At 38.2% G+C, this 16,030-nt stretch overlaps 1 protein-coding gene across 1 annotated transcript in view; it reads right to left on the bottom strand.

Moving 5' to 3' along the window:
- Positions 1-8,681, bottom strand: part of LOC124776501 (alkyldihydroxyacetonephosphate synthase) — a 241,465-nt gene extending 232,784 nt beyond the window's left edge. The window contains exons 1-2 of the mRNA XM_047251519.1: positions 8,395-8,681; positions 7,765-7,851 (exon numbers count right to left, since the gene is read on the bottom strand). Of these exons, the coding sequence (XP_047107475.1) occupies positions 7,765-7,851; positions 8,395-8,582 (275 nt within the window). The 5' untranslated portion in view covers positions 8,583-8,681. The remainder of the gene's footprint in view (positions 1-7,764; positions 7,852-8,394) is intronic.
- Positions 8,682-16,030: the final 7,349 nt, after the last annotated feature.

The raw sequence follows: 16,030 nt of genomic DNA, 5'->3' as shown, positions 1-16,030 counted from the left end.
CAGAAGTAATATCCGTCGTTCCCCAAGGAAGTGTTATAGGCTCTCTGTTGTTCCGGATCTATATTAACGACATAGGAGACAATCTGAGTAGCCGTCTTAGATTGTTTGCAAATGATGCTGTCATTCACCGTCTTGTAAAGTCATCAGATGACCAAAACGTATTGCAAATCGATTTAGGTGAGATATCTGTATGGTGCGAAAAGTGGCAGTTGATCCTGAATAAAGAAAAGTGTGATGTTATTCACATGAGTACTAAAAGAAATCCACTAAATTTCGATTACGCGATAAGTCACACAAATCTGAAGGCTGTAAATTCAACTAAATACTTATGGATTACAATTACAAACACCCTAAATTAGAACGATCACATAGATAATGTTGTGGGTAGAGCTCACCAAAGACAATTTTCCGAAACTCCTTCACCAAAGAAGACAAAGTAAATATTCCTGAATTCCAATCAAGAACAACTGCCAACTGGCAGAACACTTAGAAGATGCAACAGGTCTACTGAAGAGACTGCTCACACCATGCTTGTCCCTATTCTGAATATTGCTGTGCGGTTTGGGATCCGCATCAGATGGGACTGACGGATGACATCAAAAAAGTGCAAAGAAGGGCATCTCGTTTTGTATTATCGCGAAATAGGGGAGATAGTGCCACAGACATAATACATGAATTGGAATGTCAATCATTAAAACAAGGGCGTTTTTCGTTGCGACGGGATCTTCTCATAAAATATGAATCACCAGTTTTCTCCTCCAATTGCGAAAACATTCTGTTGGCACCCACCTACATAGGGAGAAATAATCATCACGATAAAATAAGAGAAATCAGGGCTCGCACAGAAAAATTGAAGTACTTGTTTCTCCCGCGTGCCGTTCGAGAGTGGAACGGTAGAGAGAGCAATCGTGTAGAGTAATTGTGTAGATGTAGATGCAGGATTGAACAAAGATCTCTCTTCCATCTTCTTGAAGACTCTAAATACATAGTTACTGTAAGAAATTGCCCAAATCCATATCATTAACATTTTCCCATCACCATGAACACTGTATGCTTGTCGTTTGTCCAGCATGCTTAACCAGAATGCATGTTGTGATATTATTCAGTACAAAAGTAAAGGGAAATTTTGCAAATCGCCATCTGATTCCATTTATGTGTAGACCTTCAACCATAAGCACTGTGGCTGGGAGATCGTGCTCCTTACATAACTTTTGATGTACCTCCTGATCACATGGTATCAAGATCAAAAACACATGGTGACTAGCAGTGGATCAGTGCTTTGGGGAAACGTCTCAAAAGCTTGGAGAAGATTGGCCACGTCACTATACCATTCTAAAATGTTTCAGAGATGTAACATCAACCTCTAGGATGTTCCCCATTCAGGTTGACCTCCTTCACTGGTCAATCAGGAGCATGTTGCTCGATAAGGTAACTAGTGGTGGAGAAAGACTGGAATATGTTACACCAAGGGAGCCTGTTCTCATCTGGTACTCATACAATTCTGTAACAAAACAATCAAGTGAGGAAGATCTCACTTAGAGATGAGGAAATGACTTAGTATATGAATAGCTTGGCTACAAGCATTTGGTGCTCTGGTGTTCCAACCAAATTGCTAAATGACCTAGTGGGTGTTTGAAAATTGTACCTACCACATTTCAGAAATAACAGTCATGCAACAACAGAATTGAGGTGGGTGTCTTCAGAGTATAGAACATACTGAAACATATAATGCTTGTCCCTCAAAAAGATAATCACAGAAATATTAAATGGTATGATGTCTACCTCAAGTTTCAAAGTCCCTTTCTATATGTCTACACCCAACCATGTCCGCTGAAAATAATTTAGCTGCAGTAGGCTTCAAAATCTTGAGTGTTCTCACATAGCCTGGTCCACCTTGCTAACACAAGTGGAAACTCAGCTGAAAGTAAGGAAATTCTCAGTCAATGAAATGCTTCAGGACTGAAATGATTAATTTAAAAACATCCCAGAGGAAAGATACTCTGCTTAATCCAGTGCATCCTTCCTTATCTAACTCGGTAGCCCCCAATTCCTAGGAAATGATGATACTGATCGAAACCACAGTGTGCACACCACACCAACAAAGGACACAGTGAACCTGTTCTCCTGCCCTCTCAGCATTCTCCACACCCAGTCTCCACGTCGCTGAATGGCAGGGGAACATTTTTACTCCTTAATGTATGCAGTTACAAAGAATCATCAGATGACTTGTCATGACTAATGAACATTTATTCCACACTGGGACATGAACACAAATTCCCAGTTTTTTGCAAGCAGCTGCCTTACTGAGAATGAAGTCTTTTGCAACGGCACTGTCGCATAAAACATTCTCAGACTTCTTGCCACATCAATTTAGCATAAAACCTCGAGCTTTTGATGATTTTCACCATCATCTTCATTATGAGCATCTGAACTGACGTGGCAAGAAGTCCGAGAATGTTTTATACAGCTGCATGAATTATTATAAAATCTGAGCATGCCTCAAAGTGCAACTTAAGCATTCACTGTCATCCAGACAGTCTCTTGGTTATGGTGATACCTTGTTAGCTCATAAAAAGCAGAAAAGAGATATTTTCAAGTCCAGGTTTGGCACAATTTTTATTAGTCAGAAAACATTTATTAAACTGGAGATCAGTTTTTCTTTGTGTTGTTCCACTGATACAATTTCACATCATTCCTTTTTCATTGATTACATGCCCGACAACTGGATTTATTTAATGCCTTTGAAATTAATTCAATTGCAATGAACACATGCTTTATTACAATAGATAACATTTTATTCATGGCTGTAATTTTCAGCAACTGTAGTATTTTTCCGGGATAAATTTCAGTGGCCAGTTGCAAATAAAACACATTATCTGCTAAACCAAGCAAGTTTCTGCAATCTATTTTCATAACATCCCTAATGTTGTAAGTTTCTGAAGATTAAAAATTAATTTGTCAAAACTGGTGCAAATAATAAAATTTATTTGCAACTGATGACTGAAACGTATCCTGAAAAAATGTAGGTAATGTTCTGACTCGCAAAACAAGTGAGGCCATATTGCACAACTTACCAGGTAAATTCTGTGCAGTATAATTGGCATGCATTGATTGGGTCAACTGAAGACTGGGATACAACCTGTCGACTTTGACCAAAGATGTCATAATGTACTCATTGATTTTAATGTCTTTATTTTTGAGCCATAAATAATAAATTGGTTATTTTATATGGCAAGGCACCACCATTGTAAATTGAAATAAATGAATTTGTTTTTAAAATACAGGGCTAGACAAGGTGTACGATTTTTGTCACTTGAATTAATTTAGCTCATTTGTTCATTAAATTTCAATACTTATTTTCATTCTTTTTAAGTTTGAGATATTTTGGAAGAATTGGTTTTCATTCTGGACAATTTTTACTTTTTGTTTTTGTTTGTAGGTGTGGATTTATCTACTCCTATGAATATGGAAGACTTGAAATAGGGTTCACCAACTGCAGTAAGGAATACAAATTTTACAGCTGTCACTTTTTTTCGCCTTTGCCAGCACTAGTATTACTATGATATTTTTCAGTCTATACCAGTACTATCGAAAACGAAAAAGCAGACATATATGTCAACTGAAGAACGGGATACTAGTCCTAGAAAAAGACAAAAAATGTGATATGCATAACACTGCCATCCTTTAATTCAGCTGAACTACAACCTACAACTGAAGTACAGGATAGATTTTTTTTTTGGCCTTCACTAGCACTTATTCTTCAGTTGACCTATATAGCTCAACTTAGGTATGGGTACATGTGTCGAGTTTTACACCTATGCTAACACTAGTATTCTATTCTTCAGCTGACCTACATAGATCAATTGAATTACAGGATACAAATTTTGTTGTCATAGTTTTTTTTTTTTCACGCTCACTAGTACTACTATGACAATCTTCAATTGATACTATTAGTATCAAAGACGAAAAAAAAAATTGCATGCATGTCAGTGTAATGTATGTCATCTTTTACATCTTCCCTAACTTTAGTATCCTATTCTTCAGTTGACTTTTCGCCTTCGCTAGTACCAGCATGAGTTAAAGAATAAGATGCGAGTTGTAGTGGAGGCGAAAAAAGCAACACCTGTAAAATTTGTATCCTGCACGTCAGTTGACATACATAGGTCAACCAAAGAATAGGATGTAGTGCTAGCAAAGGTAAAAAAAGTCAATATATGTTACATTTGTATCCCGTAATGCAGTTAACCCATACAGACCAGCTGAAGTTTGGGATACAACTCTTATGTCAGGTGAGGTACTCCATGCTAGCGTTACTTCTTTCCCCTCTTTTTCCTTTCCTTTCTGCCATTTCTTCAGTTGAGCTATATAAGTCGACTGGAGAATGGGATACTAGGACTCAAAGAAGTGATATACTTAACATTATGTTGGTAGTGTGGATGTATGTGAGATATGTCTACCATCCATTTTCTCTGGCCTGCATCCCTTGTTTCTCAGCATTCTTCTGCGGTTAAACCTGTGCAAGACATCACTGTGGTAACTTATGACATCACTGGTTAAAGCCTACATATTGTATCCCATTCTTCAGTAATCCTCACTGATCACTGTGTAATGAAAGAAAGTAATGCCCCATAATGCTACTTTTTGCAAACTGAACAACTTACGCCAATGATTAAAAAAACCACCTGAGAGAGCAGTAAGGTAAGTGGCAACTTCACAATTTAAAACAGGAAAGAAAGCATCTGTTGAACACCAAATAACAAAAATGATACTCACAGAACTCTGTCAAATTGCTAGCACCGTGTTTCTTAGACATAGCAAGTTAAAATTTTGTTTCAGATGGAGACTAAAAACCAAATAATTGCCCTTCATTACTATCTGCATTACTTAAACACACTTCACCTTGCCACAGGGTTCTCACTATTCTTCCAAACATTGCAGATGTTTGTTCATGGTGCATGGCTGGTGCAAATAACTGTAGTGAACTAGCTCTGAGTAAAGGAACTCTGTTTTAACTGGTATTCATTTCATATTGCAATTCTCTCTCCTCTTCAGTCTAACTGTTTGTACCAAATAGAATTTACTGTTCTAGATCCTCTCATTAACTACCTTACGAGTCTTATGAATGCATTACTTTTCTACCAAACACTGGAATTCATTACTTTTCTACCAAACATTGGAAAATCTATGAAATTCAAGCAAAACAAGTTTATATAGATCACTTCAACAGCCTCAGCTCTACTCAAGTTCAGTAGTACCAAGCAGTCCTAACACTCTGCATTCTGGATTAAGTAATTTTTACAACATGAACAACACTTTCTTATTCTGCTCATTATGTGAGATAAAGGTTGCAAAATTCTTGTCACATCATAAATTTACTTCTGAGTACCCATCCAATCATAAAACATTTGTCTGACACTTTGGTATTCTTTGCACACTATCCCATCTGTTGATCAATAAAGATGTAAGTAGGCTAATTCAATCATCTGGTTTCAATCACTATTCTATCAATGTAAATTATGTTATCAGAAGGGAGGTAGCAACCATTTATATGGTGTCCCAGCAGCAGTTTAAGTCCAGTATTTAACATTTGTGTGTCCACAAAAAACCACCAGTAACAACATATGGGGTCGACAGAAGCGTCCGATCCCACGCGTAGGCTTTGACCCGCGACGTAAGGGTGTTGTCGTGTGACGTCATGACGGCGCGGAGTTTGGTTTGAGTGTGGCTGTCTCCAGTTCTGTTTTATCTTATTTTATTTACTTTTCTGATATGTTCGTTCTATCCCTTGAGATTTTTTTCTTAAATTTAAAAATACTTATTACTTATTTTAATTATCTGTTTCCTCGAATTTCTGTTTTAGTTTATTATATTTATCTTTCTGATCTGTTCATTCTATCCCGTGAGATTTTTTTTTTTAGAAAGACAAAAAACACTAATCAGCTACTGAAGCATCTTTATCTTCTATGGGTTGCAGGGGTTACGACCCCTGGGGAGGTGGGTGGGTATTCATGCATGGCTGTCTTCACTTACACGTTGTAGCTACGCAAGACGTCTAAATTTGTTTATATTTAGTTTGCCCCCCACCCAAAACACCCCATTTCCCGCGCTTGTCCTGTTAGTGTCATTAGGCTTCTTGTGGAAAGTGTGTGTGTGTGTGTGTGTTTTTGTTTCCGCCATATTTGTGACGTCATGGGTCAAAGCAGACGGGCGGGATCGGACGCTTCCGTATTTCCAACATATGGATACACATTGGCTGAACTGTCAGTCCACTGTATTTAAAAAAAAAAAAAAAAAAAAAAAAAAAAATTCAGTAGCACAACCACAGGAATCTGAGTTACTCTTACAGCACCTACAATTTGTGCTGCCAGTTCTGTAACATATATCAGTGATAGGAACTTACTTATGTTTTAATGTATGGTTTCTTTATTTCACATCTCACTTGGTTCCCACTACTTGATATTAGTGGCCTGAAGCTTGAATCTCTGATGTTACATGTTACTTCTATGTATCTTTTGTACGTGTATAAATTTGGGACAGACAGATTTTCCTCTCCACCTATTACTTCCGGCACTTATTCAAACTACTCCATTTTTCTTCCAGAGCATCAGCTTCTTCCTCTACTAAAACAAAATCTAAATTAGGAAACTGCTCTCATCACATTACATTTTTCAGTTTTATTCTAATTGTCCATACAGTAGCCACTCACTTCATTGCCCCTCACCAGTCCGACACAGCCACACTTTTGCTTCATCTTACATCCTCAGTATTCATCTCCTAATTAATTAAGGCACCCTCCTCTTCAGTATAAACACTGCCCCAGTGATCATTCTAATGTGAAGTTTCCTTGCAGATTATACCTCTCTCCTACCCATATACCCTTCAGGAGTAGCACTACTGGAAAAAGATCATATTGCAGAGAAATGGCCTAGTTACAGCCAGAGGATTGTTTCCATAATGGAATCAGTGCACACCACACTGCAGAGTAAATATTCATAAATTATATAACTTTTTCCAAATGTTTGTGTGCTTACAAATTATGTAGTGACTTCAGTTTTTCTTTTGCTGTTTGATGCCATACTTACACAAGACACTTTATTTTTGGCATGTATTGAAACTAATTGTACTCTGCTTACTATTAAATAAAGATATCAAAATATTAAGAACCACAGTGATCAAGACCACCCTGTAGTGAGAATTCAAAAGTCTAAACATTTTCTATTACCACACACAAAATTTTAAATTCAGATGATAGATGAGGGCGAATAGGAGGAACATAACAGTACTTCAAAACAAAACTGGCATTAGAGATATTCAAACTGCTAAAAATTAACAATAAACGCCAAATGAGAGACTGAAGAACCAACAGACATGAATTTTTAATTGATATTCACAGAAAAATTTCAAAATTTTCGTGCTACAGTAGTTTTATAATATCTGAATCGGGGACGGATTAATTACACTAGGTTTCCCAATACTGACTGACAGATAATTTACTGATTTTAGAGGATGTTGACAGCAGAATGCTATGTAAAAAATTATGATCTCACAATCCAGAATGCAAGTAATACTAGCTCTTCTCTGATGACCGGCAATATCACTAACAAATGAGTACCCAGAATATAAATCCGTCAGTTTGGTATGAAACATCAGTAGCATTCTCGTAATATTCTAGAACAACAATAAGTCTATTTTTTAATGAGTCATTTGGTTTTGAAAATGCAAGCAACGCATTCAAGTATTAAAAAAAATGAAATGTAAACTCACCGGTTTCCCGTGAAATGGATTATCCCATCTTTAACTACAAACTGAGAGTCCTTGTAACCCCAACCATTCCACTTTAACAACTCTTGTCTGTAAACAACAGATATTTTCCCATAGAAACACAAGAAATTTTAATACAAGTATCACATACATAACAGCTGTATAATATTAAGCACAGTAAATAAAACTTATCCAGGTAAATGTACACTCATGGCGTATGCACACAATCGAAAAGCACACTCCTTTCTCCTACACCTCCTCGTTTTACCGTGAAGCAATCACATTAAGCTTGCGAAGTTATTAGTTTAATGTGCAGTTATCAATGGAAACTGCCATAAGACAATTTCCTTTTTGCCCGCGACGAGATTTTTCTGGTTACAAGAAGTTGGCTAAAGCCGATTAGACAACTCCATGTGTATTGTTACTTGTTACTAGAAAACAACCCCAGTAGAAATGAGGGATAGTCTACAACTGAATGTGAATAACCGTAAAAGATCTGAAAAAACATCTTCAGGATTTGGATTCGCGCTGGCCGCCGGAAAAATATTCACATTGAACTACACCTTGGCATGTGCAGCAATGCCCTCTTCACTTAAGGGTATAAACAGAGAAGGAATATATGATTGCAATTACCTGTGCTTTGGAATAGCACTCCTAACTTTTTTTGGCTTTGGTTTAGTGTTTCTCAAAGTTACGCCCACTTCACGCCGATCACTCATTAAACTTTTGTCGCTTCCCGCCTCTTTCTCTTTTGGAGGTTGTGTCGCAAGCGGCGTTGCTTTCACGCGTTGGCTGTCATCCTTACTTCCGTTTGAGAACATTTTGCCAATCACAGCTCGTTTGTGTACAGCAATAAGGCAACTGAATTCTCCGGTCCGTTCCTCTCCTTCGACGCGGAGTGATGCACAGCATGCAACTGAGTTTACATACGACGTTATTGAAAAAAAATCGATCTTAAATATAATTGTGGGTTCCGATCGAATACGCCAAGCTATCGATAGTACTCCGGAACAACCGAAATCGATTTATCAGTCGAAATTCATCGAGTAAAGTCTACAAAAATTGAAAATGTTAAGCAGAGCATTTTGACTTGGTCCACGGTCTTAAAACGAATATCAGCAATTACGAATACAAAATAGGCCTATACGTCATATCACTATAAGGAAAATCACACACTACATATAAAATGGTTTTGTTACTGAAATTATATTAATTAATTTTTAATGTTAGAAAGTTTAATAGTACACTAATGTCCCGAGTTCACTCAGCCACATCTGTAGCAGAAAATATTGTTCAGTCTTATTTCCATTAGGAAAACAACTTTCCATCTTTTAAAAAATCCTTCAGAGCAACAAAATTGTTCGCCACCTAACATTATTCCTATAAACATGTAACTTATTTGTGCTTACCCAATCTAGGTTTAACATAGTAAAATTAACAAGAAAGTCAATCGTTTTTTTTTTTTAAAAAAAAAAAAAAGAGCTATAGCAGATAGCTGTTGTATTTCTCAGTTATTAGTGTCATCCACATAACCACATCTATATTTATCATAAAGTAATTGTTATGTTTGTGTTATAAGAACATAGGTACTTCTCATTCAGCTAACAAGAATCTTTAGTTATTGAATCTACATAATCATCAAATGGAAGGTGTGACTGGCAAGTTATGTTTTCAAATTTTTCTTGAATTGTCTCATGTCATGATTTTCTTTCTTTCAAAAATGACTCTCTTGACCAGGTACAACAGACACTCAACTATTTTTTCCTTTGGTGATTTCTTTCTGTCCATTGACACTGCATTGGTATTGGCAGGGGACAGGCAGTAGGATTTTTAAAAGGATGTGTACGGCACTGGGCACCATGCACAAGAGAGAGTTTGTTAAATTATTTCAGTTTTCTGATACAGTTAAATGAAATTAAAATAAACAAATGTATATGGATTTTTAAACAAATACAGTTCTCCCTCCCTACTATGGTTCTTGTCAAGCTACTTTTGAAGCAGCACCACCTGGAACACTGCTAATGCTTTCACGTTTGAGAACAGGAGATATTATTCTGAAAACAAAACTGACAGTTCTAAGCTGAGATGACTGTAGAAAAGAAGGAAGAAGACAGTAAAGTTGTGACACCTCCAGTTACTTCCCATTCCATTCAGATTCCATATAACTGCTAATGATGATTCTACAAGCCAAAATTATGTATGAAATACTGTTCCCCAAACATTTCTTCCAGGTTGACATTTTCTATAGGTACATTTTTTTACTCCAGGATTATAAAAAAGACAATGGTTGCTTGTTGAAAAAGTTGGCATCTTAATCTTCATCTATACCCTCAATATATCGTGAAGGTCCCCTGCGAGCACGCAGAAGTGCCGCAAACGACATGGCATGGACTTGAATGATGTCTGAAGTAATGGTGGAGGGAACTGACACCATGAATGCTGTCCATAAATCCGCAAGAGTACGAGGGGCTGGAGATCTCTTCTGAATAGCACATTGCAAGGCATCCCAGAAATGTTCAATAATGTTCATGTCTGTGGAGTTTGGTGGCCAGCGGAAGTGTTTAAACTCAGGAGAGTATTCCTGGAGCCTCTCCTTAGCAATTCTAGACGTGTGAGGCGTCTTACTGTACTGCTGGGATTGGCCAAGTAGGTCGCAAACCACAATGGACTCCAATGGCGCAGATGATCAGACAGGATGCTTACATACGTGTCATCTGTCAGAGCCATAGCTAGACATATGACGAGTCCGATATCGCTCCAACTGCACATGCCTCACACCATTACAGAGCCTCCACCAGCTTGAATGTTCGAATGTGTGTGAATTCCTAAGGGACAAAACTGCTGAGGTCATCGGTCCCTAATTTACACACTACTTAAACTAAGTTATGCTGAGAACAATACACACACCCATGCCCGAGGGAGATTCGAACCTCCGCCAGGAGGGGCCACGCAGTCTGTGAAACGGCACCTCAAACCGTGCAGCCACTCCGCGCGTCCCCACCTGCTTGAACAGTCCCCCACTGACATGCAGAGTCCATGGATTCATGAGATTGTCTCCATAGCCATACACATCCATCCACTTGATACAATTCGAAACGAGAGTCGTCCAATCAGGTAACATGTTTCCAGTCATTGACAGTCCAATGTCGGTGTTGAGGGGCCTTAGGTGAGGCGTAAAGCTTTATGTCGTACAGTCATCAAGGGTACACCAGTGGGCATACGGCTCTGAAAGCCCATATCAATTACGTTTTGTTGAATGGTTCGCACACTGGCAGTTGTTGATGACCCGGCACTGAAATTTGCAGCAATTTACAGAAGGGTTGCACTTCTGTCACATTGAACGATTCTCTTCAGTTGTCGTTGGTCCTGTTCTTGCAGGATCTTTTTCCGGCCGCAGTGATGTCGGAGATTTGATGTTTTACTGGATCCCTGATACTCAAGGTACACTTGTGAAATGGTCGTACGGGAAAATGCCCACTTCATCTCTACCGTGGAGATGCCAACTCGCTTGTGGACCGACTATAACACCACATTCAAACTCACTTAAATCTTGAATACCAGTCATTGTAGCAGCAGTAACCGATCTAACAACTACACCAGACACTTGTTGTCTTATATAGGTGTTGCCGAGCACAGTGTCGTATTCTGCCTGTTTACATATACGTATTTGAATACACATGCCTACACCACTTTATTTGGCGCTTCCCCATGAACTGCAAAAGTTCTTGAACAAGTAGTGTTCAGTAATTCAGCAAGGGTATTTTCTGTAGAATACCATTGCCATTGTAATGAATTAATCATTCTAAGACATAAATACAAAAGCAAGCCAGCTGTAATACCTTTCAGAATTTTCATTCAAATCAATCTCTATAATATTTGTGTCATCACAGTCTGTCAGAGAAACTAAAAAAAACCAGCTGCTTCACAAAGCAGACCTCATTTCACAATTGTTTCTGAATTTAGCGCCTACTTACAATTCACCATCTTCCATACAGACACATTTCTTGGAGTACTGTCGTGTTTGCATCTAAATCGAACTGACTGTGGAATGCTGCTGTTGACAACTTTATCAAATCGTGTACTTCGATGTACTGAATTTGGAACAAGTATTTCACATACAGGGCGCCACTAATCTGCAGTGTCTGCTACCTCTTCTGGGAATTATACTTATGTGTTAAAAATGTCATACATCTGTTGTAGCCGTTCTGACGATCTATGTGAAGATATTTGTGAATGGAAACTTGCATATTTTTTCCCATACTTTATTCACAAATCTAGAAAGATGTCTTACTGGTCAAATAAAAATACCTGATCATTTAACTAATTTCAAGATAGATTGTTATACATACAAGTATCCTACAAATTTAGTTAAATATTTTCCACTAATAATTATTATTGAATGAGGCTGCAGCAGATTTCGTGTCTTCTACTACACTTTTCAACTCATTTACAGTATCTACCAGCCTTAAAATATCCTCAAATGAAAAGTTTTGCAGTCTGGAACGCCTATCCTTCACGTTTGACACGCTATTTCTGCAGAAGGCAACTAAGTAAATATGAAATGACGTACGCGTAAGTACCCAGAGTGCTGTTCAGTTATTGCTAACTTAACTGGAAAAAACTAAACTCCGCCCAAACAGTCCATGAAGGCCCAATGGTAGCAACCACTCGCCACGTTATCCTCAGCCCACAGGCATCATTGGATGCTGATATGGAGGGGCATGTGGTCAGCACACCACTCTATGAGCCGTATGTCAGTTTACAAGACTGAACTTAATTGGACATGAACGCTGTTCTGGGAATACCTAAACGAGGAAATAAATGGCGACGTACAATGGGCACTCCAAGTTAACCCGTGGTTAGCCCAGTCTTACGTTAGCTAGCCCTGGATTTATCCTGAGATGGTACAACCAGTCTTATGTGAAGGATAAATACGTAAAAATCTCTTAGATGTTTGAGATTTGAAAGAGTCTGAGGAACCATATAGTTTCATTTGATTAAAAGCGCATTTGTCTGTGTTACAGGCAGGATCTCCCCATTTCATTAGATACTGAAGTGCTATTCCAATACAGCTGGAGAGCCTTTATAATGCTGTTCGAGATTCGGGGGAATAACAAGTGGACTGAGGCATGAACGAGAGTTTGTACTTAGGAGGGAGCCATGTTAGGGTAGTCAGGGTAGTCAATGCAGCAGTCCAAAGCCACTGTGCCAGGATGGTGCAGTGGTTAGAGTACCTGCCTAGTGAGCAGGAGACCCTGGTACGAATCCCAACCTTGGTACAAACTGTAATTCGTCACTTCAGTCCGTATATATATACAACTAAACCTAAAGCATGCATATGATTCAGATCTGGCAGTTTTCTTGAATACCTAAAGCGAGCAAAAGCAATACCAACACTTATAAATGGTGAAGAGGAAAATATAGAAAACTACAGACCAATCTCTTTACTGTCCATCATTTCCAGAATTACTGAAAAACTAAATAAAAATAGATAATGAAGTACTTAAATAAATTTAATGTTCGTTGTAATGAACAATAAGGTTTCAGGCATAGAAGGAGTACAGAATCTGCTATTGCACGGTTTATAAAAGTCATTCTTGAGGCACTGGGAAAAGATGATCACGTGAATGGAATTTTCTTGTACTTATCAAAGGCAGTCTACACTAGTGAGCACAGAATTTTATTACATAAATTAGAGTTACTAGGAATAAGAGATGAGGCTAAGAAATAGTCAGATCTAGAAAAGTGGGTCAGTGAGTTGAGCTCTCACATACTTCAAAATGATTTCTAGTAAGACAGCTGTCAGACACAAAATATATTAATGTAGGCATCCCACAGGAGAATGTATTAGGCCCATTCCCTTTCCTTATTTTTATTAATGATTTTCCACAGTGCATTGAAAAAAACACCGTTTGCTGACGACAAAAACGTAGTGATCACAGCTCAAACTCCAATACAGTTCACAGAAAATGCCTTGGTACAATCTGCAGTCTGCATATATATGTCATAGATGACTGAGACTTGAAACAGCCTCTGCAAATATATAGTTTAATTTAATTATGTTTTGTTATTAATTTTAATAGAGTAATATCCCAAAACATAAAGCCTAATTAGACAGGCTGGCCAATACATACACCAATGTGTATTCAATGGATGAAAGGTAAGCATTGCTTCCCCAGCATAAACTGCAAACAACAGTGAAGCCAATGGGAACATTGCAGTTTAAAACCGTTTCTTATTTGGCTTGGCAAATAAAATAGTATGCAATATTTTTGGATTAGGTCTGCCAATTTCTCGTGATTTTCAGCAACCTTTGTAACTTTGTGCTCACTATGCTTTACAGTCCAAGTGTGGACCAATGTTTTTTGAGTTGGCTGCACAAGTGGACGTTGGAGCTCCAGGATGCGTGATTACCTGCTGCCCCCTGACACCCTTGCCTGTACTTGGGTGTCTAAAGGCCTTGCTGTGATATTATAAAGATTTAACGTTTTTTTTCCTTTTGGCTTCTACAGAAACCGTGCTTGTGCTTAAGTTAAATGACTAATTACATGTGTGGTATATAGTTTTACGTTAGGTGTATGGCATAAACAGCCTTAACAGTTGAAAATAAACGTGGTTTGTGCATACTGCAGTTGGCACGAAGGGAAGCAGCTGAACTCAGTACATATTGCAGAGCTGAGTGCAGAGAAAATAGAAACCCAAGCAGCACAGTGGTGGTGTTACTGTGCAGTCTTTGGGATTCTGCTGCACAACATTGTCACTCATAGTTTCCTAGACAAGAGGAATGTAATACAAGATGGACCTTCATCTGAATTATACATCACAGCTCACAGGAACTCTTGCATATGCATTTTAATATGCTACTTTAAAACAGCAATGTGTGGCTACTAACATGACCTAATTTGCAATATGTATTGTTGGTCATCTCATTTGTTTATAAATGATAAATCCTTTGGGAATAGTGTTGGTTACTTTGGTATGGCTAAGGTTCACTTGTCATTAAAACAGACAGCCAACCTCAGAATTATTTGCTCTCCACAATCAATGAAAATACATACAGGAGAAGCCTAATTGGTTGCAGGATGGTTGAGTAGAAGAGAATAGAGATACGATGAAATTCTTAACTGATGTAGTTCATTTTTTGTCAAAGTAAGAGATGGCATTCAGAGGACGTCCTGAATCAAATTATTGCTTGAATAAAAGCAATTCACATCTGCAACTACATCTACATCTATACTCTGGAAACCACTGTGAAGTGCACGGCAGAAGGTACATCCCACTGTACTAATTACTAGGGTTTCTTCCCATTTCATTAAGGTATGGAGTGGAGGAGGAATGATTGTTTAAATGTCTCCAGTTATACTATAATTAATATAATACTGGCTTCATGATGCATAAGAGCGTGATACTTAGGGGGTTGTGGTAGATTCATAGAGCCATTACCTAAAGCTGGCTCTTGAAACTACCTCAGTAGTCTTTGTTTACCTCTATCTTCAAGAGTATATCAGTTCGGGTTCTTCAGCATCTCTGTGACACTCTCCCACAGATCAAACAAATCTGTGACCATTCATGCTGTCCTTCCTGTATAGCTCAATAACCTTTGTTAGACCTATTTGGTATGGGTCCCATACAGTAGAGCAATATTCTAGACTGGATCATGTGAGTGATTCGTAAGCAATCTTATTTCCCCAGTATTCTGTTACAACTTCTGCACTGGCATGCTGAAGATGAATGTTGCAGCAACAGTTTATTTCAGTAAAAATAGGGAAACCTGTGCATCGCCAACAAACCTTGTCTTCTGACTCAAGGAGATAACAATGCAATTATGTTCAACTCATACACATCCTTAGTGGATCTGATGAATAGCTGAAACATAAGTTAGAACTTTCTTCTGTGTTCATATGAGTGTCAGATCTAATAAGAGAATTACTTAACTGAGTCTATATGTGATTGCAGGCATTTTCAGAGTATTTAAAAGATGAAATCTTATCAGGTGATCAGCAGAGTTGTGGTGTCGTCTTGTCGCTACCTTTTGATTAGTTTCGTACCCATAATCTTTAAGTGAAGTGTTGGGATGCTATGTAGTCACTCGACCGCTGTCCGCTTCTCCAAGTGGGTCAAACACAAACTTCCATAAGAGGATGCTACTTCGTGGTGGGGGAGCGCTACGTTCCCTGTGGTGGTGGATCGCGGCATGGCCCTCACATGGGTGTTGAGTCTTGGTTACTTTCCAATCTGTCTACTGATTGCTCTGGTGTATTTTCGCTAT

The sequence above is a fragment of the Schistocerca piceifrons genome, chromosome 2, assembly GCF_021461385.2.
Source record: "Schistocerca piceifrons isolate TAMUIC-IGC-003096 chromosome 2, iqSchPice1.1, whole genome shotgun sequence".
Classification (NCBI taxonomy): Eukaryota; Metazoa; Arthropoda; class Insecta; order Orthoptera; family Acrididae; genus Schistocerca; species Schistocerca piceifrons.
The sequence above is the reverse complement of the archived record's forward strand: the minus strand, read 5'-3'. Positions and strand labels throughout refer to the sequence as shown.